This window comes from Caloenas nicobarica, chromosome 7, assembly GCF_036013445.1.
Source record: "Caloenas nicobarica isolate bCalNic1 chromosome 7, bCalNic1.hap1, whole genome shotgun sequence".
NCBI classification, from domain to species: domain Eukaryota; kingdom Metazoa; phylum Chordata; class Aves; order Columbiformes; family Columbidae; genus Caloenas; species Caloenas nicobarica.
In genome coordinates, this window is record NC_088251.1 from 7,425,025 (window position 1) to 7,448,190 (window position 23,166).

The 23,166-nt window shown below is 37.4% G+C and overlaps 1 protein-coding gene across 1 annotated transcript in view; it reads left to right on the forward strand.

Annotated features, from left to right (window-relative positions):
* The window catches only part of PDZD8 (PDZ domain containing 8), a 55,388-nt gene that overhangs the window by 19,196 nt on the left and 13,026 nt on the right, over window positions 1-23,166 (forward strand). The window contains exons 2-3 of the mRNA XM_065639461.1: window positions 297-419; window positions 5,667-5,769. Of these exons, the coding sequence (XP_065495533.1) occupies window positions 297-419; window positions 5,667-5,769 (226 nt within the window). The remainder of the gene's footprint in view (window positions 1-296; window positions 420-5,666; window positions 5,770-23,166) is intronic.

The window sequence follows — 23,166 nt, forward strand, 5'->3', positions numbered from 1 at the left end:
AACATATTCCATGACTTGATCAGCTTACCACTTTCTCAAAATTATCTGCACTGGTAAATATAACTCAAATCTATTTTTGTGAAATTATCTTTGTCTACAGATTTTCCAGTTTTCTGCATACAAAAAGCTTTAGTAGCTTCTACTTGTTCCTTTTGACCAATAAATATGTAGGAATGGCAGTATTTCTCTTTAGGAGTGTTCAAGTTTCATTGTAATCCTGTTACCTTTTTAAATTTCTGTATGTTAGTGGCATTTGTGTCATTTGAATTAAGATAAGTCTCTTCTATATTTTTCAGGTTCAAGCCATTTTTTCCATTTCAAGTGTTGCCACCTGATGAATATGAAGACCGAGACCTCTGTATACAGGATATTCTGTTGGCAGAAGGTCGACTAAAAGTCACGTTAATTGAATGTACGAGGTACGTTTTGTGCTCTCTTGCTCACTTTTGAATAAGCAAGTACGTGTATTTCTTTAATTTTGTAGTAATTATAGCTATAGGCCTGTTCTGATTCAAGAAGTAGCAGCTTTGGTGTTGTGATTAAGCTCTAATCAAGAAATATATATTTTTAAGCAAAAATGAACAAACAAAAGTTGCACTGAGTTTCTCAGGCACTTCTACATGGTGTGTGGGCACATGCATTTGCCTTTCGTTTGAATTTTGCCTGGTTACAAACTGATCTGTACCTCCTGTGTGTGTTTTTGTTTGGTTTGTTTGGTTTTTTTGGCACACCAAACTGTGAATCTTTCCAGGACAGTATAAAAGTTGTAATTATCCTATTGTATTTTGTTGTAAGCAAAGAGAAATAATTGTTTCATTCATTCCTACTTAGTTGAAACCAAATAACTTTTATAAGGCATTATTTATTGTCTTTATTTCTTTCAATTATTTTGTTCAATACAAAGTCTACTTCCTTCATAGGAGAAAAAAATAACAACATTATTTTTAAAGCTGGAGAAAAGGTGTGTGGGTTCTTGGGTTTTTTGTTAGACCTCTTAGTTCTTGGTTTATGTTAGATCTTATCCTAGTAGTGCTTAGACTTTGATCTGGTCATGTGCCGTTCTGCTTTTTATGAACTAAACTGTTTTGCAGCAAGATTCTTTTTTAACCTGTTCTTTTCAGTGCTTGTATTACCACGAGCTCCGTTTTTTTTTGCTCTTTTTTTGTAGCCTCGTACAACTGTTTGAACAGTTATTTGCTATACTAATGTGGTTTATCAGAAGAAAATACTCTTCTCCTTCTAAGGATTGTGTGGGCCACAGCAGTGATTATTTATTGTAATAAAATTGCTGCTTACCTGTTTCCCTAGTTTTGTGATATGTTTTCTGTGAATGATCCACGGATACGAAATGACTCTGTGCACCCCTTGGCTGTTCAGGATGTTTCCTCTTCACCCATATTAAGGGAACTTGTGATCTCTCTTTATAGTCAGTCTCCAATTTCTGTTCAGTAGTGTGTTCATTTTTATTATCAGAGGGCTCAAAATAACTACCTTAAGTCACATGCAGCTAGGTTTTGGGGTTTTTTTTTTAGGTTTGGAAAACGATGTTTTTAAATACTATAGCTTTCCTGAATCTGCAATGCTGTCTAACATCACCAAGATATCACTAGTGTTGTGTTTCTTTCCGTTACCTTTTAGAAGCCAGATTGCTGAGTTTGACATCATCATCTGACCTCTCAGTGTTTCCAGCTCTCACAGATGCTTATCAGATGGCTGAGAGAGGAGGCAGTTGCTGGCTTGTCAGGTCTTTTAAGCTTCAGGTCTGACTTAATCTGGCTTTTTTATGCAGCTTGGAGTTTCTCGAGACACACTTGAAAACTGTCTCTCAACAGGCACTTCTCAATCTAGATGTCTGATGCTGGGTCTCATGGTCATTCCTCAGATCTTCCAGGCGTCCCATCCTTTTTTGAACTAAACTACAACTGCTCTACCCCCTGTGAGGAAATACTCTTGCTTAGTTTGTACCTGAGGATGGTGATGAGGCAGAAGCTGAAAGACATATAGAGGATTTTGGTAGTAAAAAAAGAAATATACGATATACACAACAGCGACAATGACATTTCCCTTTTTCCTCACCTCTCTATATGAGTTGGTGTGAAGGTGCCAGGACCATTCTCAGCGGTTCTTTGGCAATGCAGTGCTGCACACATTCTCGTTCCAGAAATAAAAGATCACTTTAATTTCTCTGTGGTTTTCAGTTTTGCTTGGTGCCCCAGAAAGTTTTGATATTCTGTTTTGGTACAGTAGCTATTCTTTGACTTGCATACAGAATTTGGTGTAGGATTCTTGACCGCTGATGTTTTATTCCATCTGGCCTTGTAACAGTTCTGCTACTTCTGCTTAAGTCAAATACAATGGTGAAACTATAGTGATAAAACATTTAGCAAACTTCTTGTATGTTGTAAATGTCTAGTTTGATTTCATTATATTATTCACATGACCAAATACCTAAATTTTTTGCACTTATTTCCTTTCTAATTGCAGGCTTGACCATATTAATTTCTTTACTGTCATGCTATTGAAAGAAAAAAGATATTTTGTACATTTTAAAAATTGAATTAATGAAAGGGTGGGAACTTTGGTCTAAATAATGAGCAATATGTTTTGCAAATTTTTGTCTGACCTGTTGAAAATGTAAGTTCTTGTACAAGTGCAGTGCCCTCAAAGAACTCAGCCATTGCAAAAATGCTGTTATCTCTCATTACCTTAAATTTTTGAGGAAAAACAAAGCAACATGCTGGGTTTATGTGCTCTAGGAGGGGTGTGTATTTTTGTTTATGTGTTTTGGGTTTTTTTGTGTGGTGGGTTTTTTTTTAAAGATACACTGTAAAGAAACTCTTAAAGCCTATAAACTCTGATTATATTAGGTGACAATAGTCTTCCAAAACTGTGTCATCAAGTAGGCTTTGTAAATCAGCATTTGTTTCACTAGATGACCTTTGTGGACAAGGACATTTTCCTAAGATAGTAATTTAGTAAAACAGCACAGAGCGTTACTAAGACTGACTTTTCAAATGTAGAGTTTCATGGGTTCTTTTCCTTTTGTTTTCAAGTGGACTCCGGTGTTTGGCAGTGGCACTTTATCTAAGTATGTGGATATTGAATCTGCTTTTGACATTCCTAAAATTTGGTAAATATTCTGCTTATGTCAGCTCCTAAAATACAAAGAGAAAGGCCAAAGTTGAAACTTAAAAAACTAGGAAAGGGTTGTAAAGGAAATAAATTCAGCTTGCTTTTATGTACCTGGTAATAAATAACGTTACTAAAGCTTGGTGTGTACTTTGCCTGCACACATTGGATTGTTTTTAGATTTGCAGATCAGTGCTTTAGCATCATCCTGCAAAAAGCAGGGAACTCGATAGCCTTGTTATTCATCCTCCTTTCTGGAAGACTAGAAAGACTCGCTGAAGTTCTTGGCTCGACTCAAGAGGGTATAGATATCTCCTTAATGTTCAGTTGTTTGGGGTGTGTTATAACACAATCTTAATGTCAGTCTTTATCTGTAGTGGTGTTATAGAATACAGTCCCTTTGTTTGCATGCTACTGGAGGTATTATTCAAACAAAGATTTCCTTAGTATAATAGCAGTTAAAATTTCCCCTTTGTTTTTCTGAAATTGGATTCCAAACTCCAGCATGAAGTGTCCGCAGGCCGGTGCTGCTCTTTAAAGCTTCAGTGTGTAGTTTTGGTGTTTTGCAGTATGTTGTTTTCAAGTTGAGTGTTGCTAACCTAACGTAAGGTGAAATCTCATTACAGTTAATTGCTTTCTGTGTGACTTTTATGTTAAGGTTCTGGCTGAAAATTACGTTTTCTTCCTGTCGTGAGCTACCTCTTGTCCTGTTCTATCTTAGCTGCCACCAGTACAAAACAGCCAAATAGCTGCTTGTGCTGATATTTCAGAGGAACAGTAAGTGCTCCTGGAAAAAATCCCTGCAGAGTGTGTCTGTCTTCTTGTATCTCTCTGAATGCTTTGAGTAACTGTCTTTGGTTTATCAGCTTCGTTGTCTGCCTTTTTTTTCCCCTTCTGTGTCCCACTTTGCTTCTCTCTCCTTTGCAAAGCTAGGGGGAGAATTTCTACTGCCCTGTCTACTTTGAGGCTAATTGCTCACAAGTCCCTTCCCTGCATGTGTTCTGTGAAGTTGGGTGGCCAGAAGATGAAATGTAATGTATGCAACCAGTGACCAACTGTGGAAAAGCTTTAATGACCTGGCTGATATCAACGCGTGACGGATTGTGGCAGGCAGAGGAAAAATTGTGTTACTCAAAAGCGACTACCAAAAAGCAGAATGGAAAAGCCACAGAGGGTTGCTGGGGATGCCTTAAAAATAAGCAAAGGTGGCTTGAGTTTGTCAGTTCAAGTAACCTTGAACAAACTTAGTCTTGTCCAGACAAAGTACAAAGTTGGTTCTGAGGCTGGATTTCTGCTTATAGTAATCAAATCAATAGTGTCTAGACAAACGAGCGCTGAAGGTCAAGCTGGAGCTGAGGTTGGCAGCTGCCGGTTGCGGAGTTTCCCCAGAGCACGAGGGCTTGCAGGACACGGCCGCCGACTGAGCCAAAACCAACCGGCACTTGGCACATCAGGTGTGCTGGGTACCAACCCAAATGGGATCTTCCCCAGCATCTCCCCCATGCGTTCATGTACTCTGCTAAAAGCCAGCTAGACAAAATCTTTCTAGGGAGGCATAGAAAATAAATCTTTATTTACATCTCATTGCTGCAATGCAGGCTAGAGAGTTGGCATAGCCAGAGGGGTGTTTTCCCTTGGGATCGGCTTGATTTTACCAATTCTAATTGTTGGTGAAAGTTGTTTTCAATAGCTTTACTTAATCTTCAAAGTACATCTACTACTTATTTCCACATCTGGAAGGCTAGGCACTTTTTGATCATAAATATTTAACCTAGAAACATTATTTAACAACATCAAGATAAACAGAGAAAATTGACATATTTTTCTGACAGCTTTTGTCTGGATCATCTAAAGGGTTGTGTAACGCTTCACAATCACAAATAAGACACTTTGGGTGAAATGTATATGGAAAACTTGGGGAGGGAATTAAAATCTACTACCTCCCACAAAAGAGAAGATTTATTTGAAGTTTTTATTCCAAAATACTTATCTGCTTCCAGCTACTGTGGGATAAGCTGTGTACAACTTTATTTCTGCTCTATACCCTAAAGGTTATTCTTTTGTTTTGTCTTTTATAGTACTGTTATCTGCCTGAAAAGCTTTATAGCCTTCTGTAATAGGGTATCGTGCATGAAGAACCACTCTTTCATTTATTATGAATGTTCCAAAAAAATTACAGATATAAGATGTTTCCAATTTAGTGAAATAGCAACATAAGCATTGGTAAACTGTGACTTTAATCTACAGTAACACTCTTGAACCAAGAAAAGCTGCAGTGTATTATGAAGTTTAGAACTAGAGTGGAAGACTCTTGTGGCTATTTTTGCTTTTTAAAAATTTTAAGTTATATTGGATATTTTTGGAGTTCTTCCACTAGAGGGTGGCAGTGTCTTTCCTTCGATGTAGAGCTGTGCCTGTGGCATCTGTTTTTGTGTGGACTTCTCTGTGTGTACGCATTCATAATAATGGAGTTCAATATGATATCTGGGATATATGTGAGAGTATTACAATTCTTACTATAGACTTCTCTATTTCAGGTTACTTATATTTGGATCCTACGAAAGAGAAGCAAATGTCCATTGCACAATGGAGCTGAGCAGTAACGTTTGGGAAGAAAAATCAAGAAGTTCAATTAAAACGGTAAAAAAGGATATAATCTTTGCATGTTGCAATATCTTATGCTCTTAATAAATTTTCCTAAGATACACTCCTTCTAGACAATCAAATGGGTGATATAGCAGGGAAGAAAAAAGACAACAAAAACCACACAAAAATAAACAAAAAAGAATCAAAACCCCAAATAAACAAAAAAACCTCGTAACAGGCCAGTTATTTACTTTTTAATCCAAAGTGTTTCACTGGCAAATTGATGTGTATAGATAACACCATGCTCAGTTATCACAACTGTGCTTGAAAATGCATCTGATTGGAATATATTGTCAACTGTCTATCCGCATTGAAACCAGTAGTGTAAAGTATGCATCGTTATAGTCCTGTTACATTTGGGTGCGGCAATGTGTAGAAAAGGTGAGTCAGGTTCAGGTGTCTTTCACTGGCCATAGCGTGTTCCCTTCTGATGCGAGTGTTGAAGACACGTGTGAGCAGAGGGTAGCTCGTGACTGAGTTCCTCCTTTCCCCCTGCATTTTGTGAAAATGTAGGCAATTGCCATGGATCTTCAACATTTTTTAGAGTGTATGAATCCTACCCTGTCTGCTAAAGAAAAATACTTTTACAGATGTCTGCAAAGATAGAAAGTAGTGGTGTCGGTGGTATTGTAAGTTAATCTTTTACTAATTATCGTACTTGATAAAATGAGTTTAGCAGCATACAGCCCACAAATTGCCTGTGTGTGTGTGTACACGTGGGGAGGATGAGTTACCTTTTTCCTTCAGAGGTGCAATGTATGAAGGAGCCTTTCAGTTTCATATTAGAGTGTTATTGTGTTAGTCTTCAAATTGAATTGGGCTTATGCTGAGCAATTGAAAAAAAAATAAAACCTAGAAGCTTTAAAAAGACTTTAACAACTGGTTTCATGCAAAGAAATCACTGGAACAAAAGTCAGTGTCCTGTATTTTACCCTCTGCTGTCTCACAGCAACTAGCTTAAGCCCTGTGCCTTTGTCTGACTGGAGTTGTATTTGGAGACCAGTGTCGTTTTTCCACTGGAGCAGCAAGAATCCAGAATTTCACCATTTCATTCAGTTTCTGCAATTAAATTCCACTTTGCATTGTTTTAAATACCTCTTGTGACAAATGCTATGATACTTGTTTTCAGCTTACTGTATAGTATGTTTTGCCTGAAAGGGTGTCTGGCTGAGCAAATGACAGCCTCTTTTTGTTGTTTTAGCTGCTGTATTGGCAGCTCAGGACTTGGTTCTTCAGCTGTCTCTACTTTGGCCCCTCTTGCCCCGCTCCTAACGCAGGCCATGGTAGGTGTGGGGTTACCAGTTCTCCAGGCCAGCTCCCCCAGTTGGCTTTGCTGTCTGGTGGCTCCAGTGCCACTGGGAAGGAGAAAGGAGTGGGATGGCTGCAGCTCCAGCCAGGTGAAGCTGTTGGAGCCACCAGAGGTGATGGCTTAAAGTCTTCCAGTGGTCCTGAGAGGAATTACTGAGTTCACTTAACTCTGGAACTAGGCAGGAGGTACATTTGAGTAATTTATTGTCAGACCTTTTTGTTTAATCTGTTTTATGCAGCAGTTTTAAATTTTTGTTTAACTTTTTCTAGTTTGTTTTAATCTAAAGGTTTAAGCTGCTTTGCATGATCGCATAAGAATAAGGTAGGAGCAATTCAGCCTTGGTAGTCTGGCCAGTTTGTAGCCATAACCCTTTCCTAATAATAATAACCAAAACCCACGCACAGTTTCAGAATCTAGACCTGATCCTGCTAATACTTGCTCGTGCGAATGACCCTCTTGTTGGGAGAAGCTGTGGATGAAACCATGCACGGATCTGCAGGCTCGATGCTTTAGCAATGGAGGTGGCAGTGTGCTGATTTACCGTTACGCTTCTCTGGACAAACCAACTTGTGCTTATTTTTTAGATAATTTTGAATAGTGATATTGGAATATGTTCTTTCACACTCTGGAAAGAAAAACACTCTGCAGGCAGCGTGGCACCAGGGTGTTTGTGACAGCAGATGGCAGCAGCACTGAACTGATGGAGGGTGGAATAGCTCCTTTTATAACTACAGAAAAGTACTCGGGATGAGACTATCCAGAATTTATCTTCTGTTTCAGCATCTAAAACGAAGTGGCAGGTTTTAAAAATTTCTTAAGCCTTGGGAAATCTGGCCTGCGATGTACGGAAGGGTTTTCTGTGCGTCTGTGTTGCAGTTGTTCAGTAAGCGCCGTTCAAACGCTGCCTGCCAGAGCAGAGGCTCCTTCATCTGAGCTGCTGCATCTCTAGCTGTGATGAACTGACTGTGCTCAACCACATTGAACTTTAGGCCACTAGACAGGTAACATAATTTTAATGTTCTGCTTTTGAAAGTCTTGGTATGGTCGAATATGGAAAGTGAAAATGAGCGACTTGGCAGAACTACTTTTCGCTTCTCAACTTACATTCAGCAGATGTAGTGAAGTGAAGTCTCTTCCTCAGGAAATCAGGTTAAATATGCAAGTTACAAAATATTAGGAGATCTTGCTGCGTGGCAAGAATATCGCCAAGGACCCTTGACAAAAGAAGTGTTGCTAACATACTTAACATTGGAGCTTCGTTATTTTTCTGAGAAATGGTAACTGTCTGAACAGTTGAATAGGAAGCTATAAAGAAAAGACATTGTGGTATTTTCCAAGCAAAATGTTTACTTCTATCATTAATCATGATTTTTAGCTCTAATGCAATGTTAACCACAAGGCAGCTGATATGCAGTGCTCAATATCTAATATCTTTTAATGCCCACGTGTGCAATAATTGAGATAAAGTTGTTACAATGAGTAACAACTTCAGAAACTACAGAGGAGAGATGCTAGACTAAGGTGAAATAAAAAGTAGATACCCTTTGTTCTGGTTTAAAAGTGTCTAATTTGTAAGAGTCTCATACAGGCACGAGAATAGATCCTCTGATTCAGACTATGTTCTGCAACACTCCTGAGGAAAATTCTCATAACTTTCTATGTTTCCTGGCATTTTCATTCTTTTTATTATGTTAGTAGTAGTGATAAAAGATTAGACGGGTTTAATACTTCATAATGAATTTTGGCGAGACTTTAATCTGATCTCATTATTTATGGAATATTAGTAGGTGTCAAAATTGGTTTTGAAAAAAGATGCTGTGTTATTGAACATATCTGGGGCATTATTGAAGTGTCTGTTTTAATACAAGGTGTCTCAGGCTTCTAAGCTGTTTATCAAATCAATCTGAAACGCCTTTAAACTCAGATTTCAAGTAATATGTTGTCTGAGGTGGTACTGTAGGAGTAGCCACACTTTTATATTCCGAAAGGTAGTAAGTGTTATTTTTGTTTGGTGTGGATTTTTTTTTGAAACCCTTTCTATAAATGCTAACTTGAGCAATACAGAAATTGCATTTCATATTCTGCAAAGGAAAGATTTCCATTTGAAACTCCGCATTTAATACCCCACGGGACTTTACTTTTGTAGCAGTTGTCTCAGGAGCACAAAGATAAGCTGTGAAGTAACCTAATAGTAGAAAGAATTAAGATAAGCATCCCACCACTCTTTTAGGAATTCTGCTTGACGCTGATTCTCCAGTTCATTCTGAACATCGTGGTCAGCACTGGAGTAACTGAAGAGGAGGACCAGTGACACCATCTTTCAGTATTGCACTCTGGATTTGTGCATATGTATGCATACACATATATAGGCTGTGATCTCCACTTAATTTGGTGAGGTTATCTTGATGGCTGTGGCCTTTTATAGGTAAATTTAATGGTAATTTTGAAAGTGCTGTAGGCAGGCTGGTTGGAACCTGTTTACAAAAACAGCGCAATATTCTTCAGCCTTTCATAAAACTAAATTTCCTTTATTGGGGATTAAGGAAAACTTAAAGGTATTCCAGAACCCGTAACATATGAATGTAAAATGAGCAATAATATAAATCAAATCCAGCACCTTCTGAAATGAGTTGCCTGAAGATACTAAAATATAATGTCAAAATTTGAAGCAACTGTGAAACGTTAATTTGTAAATACATGGAGTTAAATGCCTCACAGTTGGCATTTCAGTGTGCTTATTTAACAGCCTGCCATTTCAGCATTTAATCCTATCAAAAGAAAGGAGGAGGATTAAAGCAAGAGAAGCTTTTTGAAAATGTCACTTTTTATGAAAATTCATGATCTTGTAAAATTTGATAATATTTGTAAATACAATGGGGACTAGTTCTGAGATTTGTGCCTTACATAACGCTCTGTAATCCGTCTTTCAAATAAACTTGAAGGCCATCAGGATTTTTTTCTACCTCATCTTAAACATTTAAGCTTTTTGACTTGGGGCTTCAGAAAGCTTTTCTGTGGTTCAGTGAGAGACTTTCTGTGAAAATGCGCTGTAGTTCTTCCCTACTTAGGCTATTGAAGTGAACATTAGAAGAACCAAACCAAAAACACAACAAAGAAATAACACTAACAGCCTTTTTTTTTTTTTCATAGTGCATGTATATTCAGGTAGTTGTTTAAAACTAGGTGTCACAAACTGCCCTGATACTTCTTGCTTGCTTGTAAACCATTCAGAAGCTCTTGTGTCCTGCATCTTAGGGCATGCACAGCCTCACCTGGGACAGGTAAAAGCAGCGCTCACCACACTTTACTGCATTTGGCAGCAGACGGTACCAAATGCATCATGTGCATCCAAGCCTGTAACTTCCCTCACGTGCCCCTGCTTTCTTGCGGCCACACTTGAAGTCGAGTGCTGCAGAGATTGATGCTTGCGATGGATCTGACTTGCTGAGTTTCAAATTTAAAATACCAGATGAAAAGACGAATGAATAAAGTAACTAATGAGCGGTGCTTAATGCTCTGTGTGTGGGCTTGTGCTTCCCCGTGCCTAACTCCAGGATCTCATCCTGGTACTTGAATTGGGGAAGAGAAGTTCTTCTGCAGCCAGATGCTTGTCTTGTATAGTGAAATAAGTCTGTTTTGAAGCCACTTAATTCCAGTCTAAATTGCCATTAGATTTTGTAACCAAATTGGATTGCAGCTGCCATTGGTGATACTGTCTATTCAGCTGGGGTCTTTGAAGTTGATATTTTGCAGGGTGTTGTACTCTCTGAACCTTTAGTACTGACCTCCTGATTCATCACAGGGTCATGAAGGAGGTGCAGGCCCTTGAGATGACTGTGTTGGCTAATTCACCTTTGTAAACCCTCTCTGCGTGACTGTTCTGGACAAAAAAATTATAAAACTTCAGGATTCATCAGGGATTAGTTCTGCTCTTTTAATGCTTTTTACAGAGCTGATAAACAACATTCATTTTTGCTGTGTGGTTTTTTTTTTCCTTGAAAGTTGCTCCTGTAATAACCAACCTGTAGTACAAATTCCTTGAGTTACCTTTTATTTGCCTGTCTTCTATATCCTCCTTATAGGACCCAGTTTGAATAGCAATTGTAAGCTTTTGTCATAATTTTTATCTTACAACTTTGTATTTAAAATATAAAACAGTTAAGTAAACACTAAATGATATCTTTTCCTTAAAAATGCTTTTAAAAGCTAAGACAGGCACACTGTTTCAGTGGGCCAATAGATGTGGTGCTAATGACTCTTTTACTTTGGTATCGTTGTCATCTGTTGTGCTACATGTCCAAATAGTGGATGCAGGAAAGAGTTTAAAGTAGGTTTACCAGCAGCTGTGTTTCTCATTTGCAAAGAAATTGATTTACCATGATAGTTGATCTTGCTAAATAAATAGATGGTTGATGCATGAAAGCCAACTTTGTTTGTATAAGCAGTATGGCCTATTGTAAGAGAGATAAGAGTGTTTTATTGATCAGAGCAAACGAAGTGGTTTCTGGGTAATTCAGTATATTTCTGAACTATTTTATTATGTCCTATTGCAAAGTTGTATGGCCAGATGAGCCAGTAGCTCGAGTTGGTGACTGGTGACATTGCTGGAGTGGGAGGAGAATGACTTAAATATCCAAAACCACCTTTGGAAAAATAAGCTGTTGTCATTCTCAGTGGTTTGTAGTTTGTTTTGTGTTTTGTTGTTTTGTTTTGTTTTCTTCAGTCTTCTAGTTTACTTTTATAAAGGTGCTCTGAGAAAATATATTTTTAAAGTTAACCTCTTCTTAATGCACTAGGTTTTTTCAGATTGAGAGGTTGGGATCTGTTCCTTTTAATGGGGTAATAATTAGATTGAAGCTAATTTACCCAGTTGTACGGATTTGAGTGATGTTGTAATGTTTCTGTACCAAATCGGGACCCGACCAAGTAAACTGTTCATGTCAAAAACTATTGTCTTCTGTTGGTGAACAGTTGTCTCCCAAAACAACAAATAAGAAGAGAACCTGTGTTCAAATGTTTGTTTAATGAACAAAAATGTGTTTTCTGGTTTGTACCAACACAAAGAGAAAGCTGGGCAGGCTGGGATACAAAGTGTCTCAGAAAAGGCGTCAGTGGCTGTGGATGAAAATACTTGTTAAGAAATGGTGAGGTACTGGCACTTGGTGCCCATATGCTCTCCTAAAACCAGGTAACTTCTACAGTCTGAGACACGTAGGGGTTTGACACATCATGAAGTATAGGGGTGTTTGTTCCTGACTGCAGGTTGCTCGGTGGTAACTTGGCTGTGAGTTATTCCCACAAGTAAATTCGTCATCTGGGAGTTCATCTTGCAATTAAGGAGAAAATGACATTGTAGTTGTGCAGACTGTCAAAGGATAGGCAAGTGCTCGTAGTTGTTGCAGAACAGCTGATGTTAAACTTCTGACCCTTTAGTGCCTTCAGTAATCTGTTATTGCCCTTGGTTCCAAGTATAAAGAATTTACCTGTTTATACACTTCAAAGTGCAGTAATAACTAATGAGAAGAGTCCTGAATACCACTTTAATTAGTTGCTTTGTTCCCAGTTTTCAAAGTCTGAGCAGTTAAAGCTACTGAGCAGCTTTTTACTAGAAGTTTATCAAGAGCCTGCAGTTAGATTGTACACTTAATTTTGGCTTTACTCTCTATGGGTTGTCAGACAGCTTCCCATGCTCTCTTGCCCTATGTCAAATGCTGCTACTGAGTTTTAGCTAAGCTCATTCTTTACGCTGTTTATTGCTGCTAAGGGCTGTGCTACAGAAGGAGCAGAGCAAGTTTGTGTGCAAATGAATGTCCAGGAGAAGTTAACTTATTTTAGCAGCATTTTGACCAAATTGGTTATACCATTCCTATGTGGCTTGCTTGCTTGGTATTGTGTGGTTGGTTTGTTTGTTTGAGGGTTTTTTTGTTTTTTTTCCCCCAGATTGGCACTTTGGGCTTGGAGATTTCACAGAGTCTTTAACTCCCGCTAGGTCACTGAAAATGATGGATAAATTTGGCAGACCTTTCCGTGATATATAGTAAAGCCATTACAGGTTGGCCTCCTGGAAAGTTTCTACTTTTCATTTTGTAGTAAGAGTGTAAATATAGAAGCTACATTAGCTTAAGCAAAAAGCATCATCAGACTAAATATCAGGAATAAATTTGTAATGATTTTTTTTTTAAGGATCCTTAATATTTAATAAATATATAGCATGATAATTATTGAAGATTTAACTAATGAACTCATGGTTCTTTAAGTATTTGATGCCCTTCAGTGGGAAGGAAATTAATTTTCATACACCACAAGTAGTTGATATCTAGTTGTCTTAAATTTTGTGGTGCAAGTGTCAAAGTACAGGCATAAAAACTGAGTAACTGCAAAGAAAGCCTTTCATTTTGTGGGAAGAATTCTCTTTGAGTGCAATCCTGTGTGATGTTGCTATAATATTTTTATGAAGTCAAATGAGTTAAGTGGTTCAGATGCTTGGACTAAAGGTAATGCAATGTTGTTACATGTGTCATATGTTTCTTTTCTAGAATGCTGTAATTATTTAACTGAGCATTGTCTCAAAATGACTGTTTTTCTTTTCCTTCCTTTCTCCTTCTTCAATCATAAGCTGAAGCAGAAATTACCTGTTTGTCTCTTAGTGTTACAGGAGATGCTTATGGGTCTGTCAGGGTGGAGTTCAACATCTGGAGGCAACAGTGAAGGAGAATGGGGTTTGGAGAATTTATATGATTTATATGATTTTCAGTAGTTACTGTGGCTATTCCATGTCTATAGAACAGCAGGAGTGAAATCTTGCTTTATGGACAAAAGTTAAGGTAATAGTGCAGGATAAGTGATTCTTCTTGCCTTTTTTTTTTTTTAAGGGTGACCAAACATTTTAAATTCAGTAATTAAAAAAAAAAGTATAAGCAGGTATTTTGTAATGCAAGTGTGGTACGTGTTCTCCAAATGCTCTATAATGATGGCACATAGAAATGAGAAAGTAATATGAGTGGGCAGTGTAGCAATTGCCCTGGAAAAGCCTTGGGGATCGAAAATGGAATTGCTGATTCCCGTCATACAAATGAAATGACTAAAAGGTCATTCCAGTGTATTAAGCTTAGATGTAGCAGACTGTTCTGCAAAGGACACCTACATATCGGAAGTAATCAGTAGTGAGTCATCGTTAGAAAATGGAGCATTTCCCTTAATGCAGTCGGTTAAAAGGCTGCCTCCATTAAAGTTTTGGTAAGATCATAGAACCTTTGAACTATGAATGTCTTCACGAATATTTTAACCAACAGTCAGTAGCTTCAGATCTTTACTGATGTCATCTGTTTCCATTTTTAGGTGCTTAGTTTGGAACAAGTGTCATGCCTGTGTACCCTTAGTTCCATTTGATGTTAATTGAAGCTATGTATTTTCCCTAGCTGATGGAAAAAAACAAAACAATAAAGTCCCTTAGAAATCCGAGGCCAGATATGCAGAAAGGTGTTTTTTTTTTAATTATAAAAACAGCCATAAAGTTTTTCACATCTAAACAAATACATATATAAATTGCATATGTATTTTTATATATATGGGTTGTGCATGTATATAAATAAATGCACTTAATATATATTCATTTGTGTGTATGTGTGTGTGTATATATATATATAAAATGGAAAACATCAGTTGTTCTTCAGTTGAATTTGAAGGGAAGTCTCATGGCTAACAAATTGACTGTGCATTTAAAAAATGTAGATATTAGTAAATACAGTAAATGACTCCTGAGAAATTTGACTTGGCTTATTGGAAGTTCACCAGCGTTTACAACTCCGAGTCGAGAAATACAAAGATGATGTTTATCAGAGCAATTGTAGAAACCTGTTTCTAGGTTCCTTGGTAGTTAAATCACACATCTGTGAGATTATAGTAAGAACAGGCTGTACAGCAGCTTGTAAACTAAAAATACAATTACTTTACATAACAAGGTGAACTACATGTGAAGTGAGCATAGGATTACAGCATTCATAACTTCATAACACAAACGTGGTCTATCTCCACAGTAATCTCTCCCTCTCTCAAACCAGTGGATTTTTTTTTTTTTTCCCCTTTGGTCTCAAATCAGATGCACATTTGTAATAAGTAGAGAGGAAAACACACTTAGTCATGATTGCAGTGAACTGGTTAAGTCTGTAACAAGTAACTGGCTTAAATGATGAGCTGCTGTTCAGTCACAGGGTGTTTCTGTGAAGTGTGTGGTAAAAAAATCTATTTGAGATCTACAGCTCGTTCTTAGAAGGGTATGAAAAACACCATGCGACAAAGGTGTTGATGGATGTTGTACATACTTGTGTATAACATGCTTTTACTCCTAATTTTTGAATCTGTGATCTGTGTATAGACTATAGATAAAGTTGTCCTCTATTGATATTTGTATAGAAAAATAAATGGAAGACAATTTGGAAAATGTATGTGCATATCACAGACTATGTTGACAGCAGGATGCTTAGGCTGCCCCCGCATTAATAAGCGGTACAGCCTGGGGGCTGAGGACACAACTTCCAAGCCGTACACATCGTGGAAGTTTTCCTGGGGTTTTGTTTCTGGTCTGGGACTATTTCTATAGGGATGGATTCAGATGGAGTAAAATTTCTCTGTGTTGCAGGCGGTCCAGGCAGGAGGCAGCTTTAGCCTAAAAACTCTGTGACAAAATTTCTTCAAGGCGATGCCTGATCTTACAAACCTGCTGGAGAGAGAACATAGTAAAAATGTAGTATTTTTGTATGCCTTATTAAACTTTTTCAGTCTGGTTACAGCAGGTGTTTAGCAAAAACACGAGAACATTTATGACGGATTTGTATTCCTTGTAAACAACATTTGAGCAAAGCATTCTTTGTTTAAACAAACTGGGGTTTTTTTTTGGTCAGGTTTGATAGAGATTTCTGTTTCCACTACAGTTATTGAAGCTTTAGTTATTGGAAGAGAATCTGAAATAACATATATTCTAAAAATATGTTTCTAATAAATAGGAACGAACTGTTGGCTGCTGTTGTGAGCAAAAACATTTGGATTCTTGCCAACTGATGTGTAGAAGTGCATTAGGAAGCACAGTTTTGGTTATATATGAGGTAACCAAGAATTGTAATTAATTCCTGAACTTTAAAAATAGCAATGAAGAGGAAGTAATTTTGCAAAAGGTCATTAAAGCAATATTCTCTCATCTAATAATTGGAATGAAAGTAAACGAGATTTATCAGAAAGTAAAGAATCTGATTCTAGCCAAGATCACACAATTTACTTCCACAGATTAGTTTCATTTCTGGGTGTGTTTTGACAGCTGAAAGAAGAAACCTATGAAGGCATTGGAAATGTGTCCTAGACAGAATACATGCTTTCTGCATGTTGAAAAAATAATCTAGTTGAGCAAAGAGAACTTTTTTTTGATAGTGCCAAACCCCCAGCCTACTGTGCGACTCTTCAAATACTGAAATAAATATTTTAAAGCTACAGTAGAAGAGAAGCAAGGAATGTTGCTGTGGCTGCAGGAGGTACAGTTTAGGGAAAGATGCTATTAATATATAGGTCTTGACTGATTGTATCCTGGGCAGTAGTAGAACGGGAGAAGTGCAAGCAAATTCCTTCTTCTGTCTATATCAAATCAGAAAAGAAATCTTTTACACTGAAACATGGCACTTTTTCTTTTTTTTTTTTTTATTTCTAAGTATTGTTGGAGAATAATTTTACCAGCTTCTGAAAGGAATTCTTCAAGCTAGATTTTTTTTTTTTCCCTTCTCCTTGCTGTGTGCTTCTTGCTGGCTGGTATCGAGCAGTCCTACAGATTACTGGGTAAGCTTCAAGCATTACGTGTTGGTAAATGCGAGGTACAGGACTATAAATTCTTTTGTCTCTAGAACAGACAGATTGGTTTTGAGTTTTGTTTGTTTTTGTTGTTGGAGGTGGGGTGGTTTTTTTGGGGGGGGGGTCGTTTTGTTTTATGTTTTTAAAGGTGGAATTTCTATTGAGGCAACAGCACTAATGCAAAACAGAGCACTAGCCAACCATTATTTAAGACATAGAAATTTTGCAAGTAGATAATGAACTTGAAGTGTATGATAGTCATCCTTTTATCTATCTGTAGGTATCATGTATTTCTATGTGTCATCTGTTACAGAAAGAACAGCAGGTGAGAATGCTGAAGGAGCAGGGAGCTAATGACTGTCAGTTGGCCAGAAACACTTTAAAGCAGTGGCTTGGCTAAGAGAGAGGGTCTGGCTGATATGCAGAAGTCAAATGAGTGCACTGGGCATGCAGACATGCTTTTCTGGCGTATCTGTTTATCGCTTCATCCTTTCTTCCAACATATCCTTTACTTCCATTCTCCGAGTATTGCTGCCATTTATCTTGATACTTGGTATAATATGACTGTTTGGGCTCTTATCTAGTGTAAGGATTAATTTTTAATAGGTTATTGCTAGTATTGCGATTTTTTTTGTTGTTTTGTTATTTGACAATTTCAGAAAATATTTAGCCACGATGTGTTGAGGTAGTTATGTCAACTGAGTGAGTGTCACTTAAATCCAGAGACATAAGTTTGATATCCATTGCAAAGTGTCTTATTACTCAGTCAAAGGGTCTCATCTTAATATTTGTTTAGATACCCGTGTCTCTTTTTATATCCCCATGAGGATCTGTATAGCTGCATGACACTTTTTGAAGAAAGCACAGTGATTTGTGAAATCTGTGGGTTTGAACTTCTGTTAGAAAAAAAGGGAGTATTTAACCAGGCTGAGGCTTAAACCAAGGAGGCAGTTCAGCTCTAGTCCCTCCATTAATCCTGTGTCCTCATCAGAGCTTTGCTATTTGCAGCTGTATCTTGTTGGGACAACACAAGCCCAGGTCAGCATCTCTGGTTTTCCATAGGGGTGAATTTGCTCTGGGGCTCCACATCACAGTGGGGTTGCCCACTTGGACGGGGTGACCTGGCTGCCCAAAGGGTCCTGCTGCTGTGGGACCTCCCTGTCCCCCTTCTCTCCCCTTTGGGCAGAGCTGGATCTCGCCACTTCTTCCCTGTGATTGTCCCTGTGAGCCACAGCACTGGCAGCTGCCATGGAGAAGGACCCTTCCAAAAAAACCATATATTTTCCATGGAAGTACACACTGTCACTCTTTATGTAATAAAGCCATAGCTCTTTCAATAGTTACAGACAACATACTATTTGATTTCATTATCATACACAAGTCATGATCCTTGCATGTTGTTTTTAATCTTGGCCTGACTTGCATGCAAAATAACCTTTCCAGTTCAACTCAGAAGTGTGTGCTTGTATGAAAATAGGGGAAAAAAAATCAATTATGCTTCTTCTGAAAACATCTCAATTACAGTCCATTTTTTGCTGCTGGTATGACTTAGCAATGTAGAATTAACTTGGTTTTAATTATCTTGCAGTGCTCTTCTTCAAATGGTACTAAAGTATTGAAGTCAAAGGCTATTTTTGTGAACTTTGAGAGTTCATCAAGAAGGACAAGCTGTGCATGATGAACACACATGTTTATTCATTATGATTTTCTTCTGGCATTGCAGGCTAACAGACTCTTAAGTAAAAAATAGAGCACCATGCTGATAGGTTTTTTTTCTTTTCTAGCTCCCCAAATGGTCTCTTTTGTCTCTCAAAAAAGACAATTCTTTATACTTTTCTCCAGTAGAATATATTGTAGTATGTGCATGGTGGTCAGTACCCAAGCGTGTCATTGTACACAAATAGGTAGTTGAAAATCTGAGTTTGAGCAATGGGTTTCTTGCTAGTTGATGTAAATTAATAAAGTTTTAATGATCAGAGGTCATGGGAATGGGAGAATTAAGAGTGTTTTGCCATGGTACCACAACCAGGGACGTGCAGATTGCAGTTCTCAAATCCAGATCTATTTTTTTTTTGTATCTGCATCCTTCTTTTCTTCCCTATTTCTACATTGAGTGTTATTACTTCCCCCCCCCACCCTAACTCTGACTGAATATAGTGTTTCAGGTACTTTTTTCTTAGGCTTTTTAGTTTGTTGCAGAGGTTGTGAAAGCAAACATTTTTTTGAGTTAACACATCTATTGTTCTCGTGAACTATAGTGGGAGTTAAATGACTGTATAACAAATTGAGAGCAAGTTAATGATTAAATTTCTAATTTTGTATCCTGAGGCTTTGCTGTATTTTTTTTTTACTGTAAAGTATTTCATCATTTATCACATCGCACATTTTTTTCTATAGACCTCTAATCTCTTAAACCTGTAGCTTTTCAAGTCAAATATTTGAAGTATCAATTTGAGAGAAACCTCAGGCTTAAAATACTTAGTATTAAATGTGCTATTTATGAACAGTGACATTTTTGGGCCGCTTCACCAACAGCCTTACAGTGATGCTCAAGAAACTATAGTACTGTGGCCTGATATCAAGTATTGAAATTATATTGCGCAGATTATTTTCATCAACTTCTTGGATGCAATTTTCAGGGTTTTTTTATTTGCTAAAGCTCATTCAAATTATTAAGTAAACTGAATTATTTGTACTTCAGAAATCAAATAACTCATGGTTTCAGCACTGATGCAGATTCCATCCCTGTAATACGTAGAAAGATCTTTGCTACCTTACAAATATTTACCACTTTTAAGTAAACAAGTAAGATCTACTTAAGTCTTCTCCCCCCTCCCTGTTTGGTATGATTTATTTTTAAAATATATTTATTTCACATGCATTCTATGGTACCGACTAATATTTTTGTTGATTTCTAAATGAAAGGAGTTGTAAAATCTTTACTGAAGGTAATCGGTCGCAGTCCCAAGCGAACCCCCTTTCTGGTGGCGGAGGAGAGAAGGGGAAATGGAAAGATGTTGCGTTATGAAATTTGCTGGCTATTTTTCTCATATATTTCACCAGCAATCAATAAGATCTGTTGCTAATTTAAAAAATAATAGCGCATAAACCCAGGGTATATGGAGTTATAGTGAGTGCTGAAGTTAAAAAAGTAGTTTTTAGGTTTGACATAATTTCCTGTTCATTCTTTCACTTACCTTACTATAGGGAGATGAGGAACTGGTGTATGTTGCTCCCGTGAGCCAGAAGATATTTTAAAAACACCAGTCAAAATGGATAAACTTTTACTTCCACTGTGGGTAGCGTCTTGCTCCTCTTGCAATTATGTTTTTTCAACTCCTAACAAGCTGTTTCTGGAAGAGTGTTTTTCTTTTAGCACTTTTGCATGCTTCAGTGCTAGTGGTTTGAGGTCCAAAATTGTTTTTTGGTATGTTCTGTGACCTCCAGAAATACATGGGGGGAGGTGAATCATGGGATTTCTGCCAGAATTGTGACTAAGCCTCATGGTGATGCACAATCCCAGTAGCAAACGTTTAGCGGAAATCTTTGTGGCATAGCGAAGTGGGTTTTGTTTGGTTTTCTTTTTAGAACATCCATTGTAATAAGCTTTTTCATATCATAGAAATGGAGGATGTTAATATCTCTAGGTAGTTACACCAGTTCTGTTTTCTTGTGACTCAGATATCCAACTATAGGGGAAAAAAAATTATTTCTTTTATTAGCCAGTTATACGATCACATTGATTACATGGAGAAAAAGATGCAACACAAGGGTCCTTTCCAAGCCAAACCGTTCTGTGATTCTGTGAAAGATTGAGACCTTTGGATCTTTATGAAGCATTTATAGAAGCTAGATTGCAAGCTTCAATAGCATGTTGGTTCCAGTTTACAGCTAATGTTAACTTTCTAAATAAAGATCACTTCCCAATATATCTGAAGAATTATGTGTGTTTGGAGGGTAAAAAAAACTAGAATATTCTTCAAGTGCAAAGCAAATACAGGTAGGTATTGATTTATTTTGCAAAGTGAATTGTCAGTATTTGATTTAGTTGGTGTAAAGATTTTTTTTTTTCAGTTTAATAGTTGTGGCAATTTTTATAAGTGAAGGACGGTTCAGTATGAAAATCCGGCTTCTAGGTGTGCTGTTGTCTTGGTGCTACTAATTAGATGTGACATGGAGCTGCTGTTTCACTGCCTGGCAGCGACTTGCGCCCTATAACCATAAACAAATTGATTTGATGTGATGTGTTCAACAAAATAACCAGAAATAGATGTATGGTCGTGAAAATCTTTACTGGTTATATAGTTGTGCGTTTGTACTGCAGTGTTTTGTCCAGAACTTTAATTGCAAACAACTCGGTGTGGTTTGGCTGGTTCTCTATGTCAAGAAAGATGATTATATACAAAACCTTGGCCTTCTTATAGCAGTTATTCAGGATAAGCTAGACATAAATTCTCATGTCTTCTGGCCTTGTTAATGTTGAATTTCAGAAGAAAAGTGATCTCTTGGTTTTTACCAGGCAGAGCTTGTGGTTTGGAGGTTGTATGTGACAGGAGCTTCATTTTGGTACAGATGGACCTTCCGTTTAATCTCTGAAGAGCTGTTATGATGATGAATCTTTTGACTGCATCTGATTTAGTTCCTATAGGTTTAGCTAGTTCTGTGGGAACATAGGAGCCTGAAAAGTGATCGGTTTGTGACAGATATTATTTGTGCCTGTGCTTTTCTTTAATAGCCACCTAGCTGTTGATATGGGTGAGAAATGTTAACAGTTGTCAAGAAGATGGTATGTTTATGCAGTGCAGAAATAACTGTGTTCGCTTAAGTCTTCTGATATTTCAAATTGTGTAATTATGTTGGTTCTAGGTACATTTGAGGTCCCTGTTGCTTTGACTACATTATTACTAAGTGTGTCATTTGTGTTAGCTGAAATAATAATGTTTTGTTTGCAAGAGTATACTTTTTTAACATATTTTTTGCACGCTGTTTTGTAAGCAATTGTTTAGACACATTACATCTTTAATAAGAAATGACACTACTTGATTTTCTCAGCTCTGGTAGAAAGGTGAATCTGATCATGCTGTTTGGGTTGGGGGCGGTGGAGGGATGAGAGCTGGGGATGAGCTGGGACCCCCCAGCTCTGCCCCAACCTTGGCAGCACCGAGCTCCCCCTCAGAGCACTTCCAGCCGTGATTCTGCTCCCCTCTCAAATCCCGAGGTTTTGCTGAAAATTTCCAGGCAAGGAGTATTTCTGCAGCTCCTGCTCATTTCAGAAGATGCGCTGTGCTCCAGATGGAACTGTCTGCAATTGGCGTTGCTGTTGCTCTACAAAAAACATTTCTGCTTTAGAATAAAATCAGCTTATAAATAATGCACTTTTTCTTTCCAGCAACATTTTTGCTTCAAAAACATAAGCCCTTTAAAATGTGACTTTTAAGCCCATTAGTGAGATCTAGGAGTTATGATTGGTATGCATTAGAAAGCAGTATTGTATGTTTTACTTCCATGGAAACTGGCATCTGTGATGCATGTTACTGTAACTACAGCAGATAATAACTTTCCATATTTTTAGTTTTGATGGCAATATCTGTGTCAGTAATCAGGTGGTTAATGCTGCTGGGTATGACAGTCAAAATTGTAAAGCAGTTTTTCTGTGTGGAAGAGAAAACTCTTCACCATGAATATTATTTCCATTATCAAGAACTTTTACCCAATAGTCTTTTTGGATTTATTACACAAAGATTAATAGTACCTGTTTTATAGATATTAATTGGATACTTCCAATACAAATATAAGTAATTACTGGCTGGTTTAGAGGCTTTACTCTTAACATATATGCTTGAGTATGTTTTTCATTTTCTTCCTTCCCCCTCAGAATAGCTGAACGAAACCGTGGGTTGACTGACCTCACATGCACATACTCACAATGCACAAACTCGTACGCTCTCATTAATCTCCTGTATCTGTAATTTGCATTGCAGCAATTCATAAAAAACTTATACAAAGAAAATCATTAACTACATAAACTTTTTTATTGGTTCAGTGTCACACACTGTATTATTAATGAACTTTCTGGATTTTTTTAATATCCAGTTTCAGTAACCATATTTCGGTATTTGCTATTAGACTACCTGAGTTTTTTAAGAACTATTTATGTGATGACTGAGTCATGCTTAAGCAATATTGGAGGAAGCCTTTGTTCTATCAAAGGCATAAATGGTGATATGAGATTTAAGAAAAAAAAAAAATCA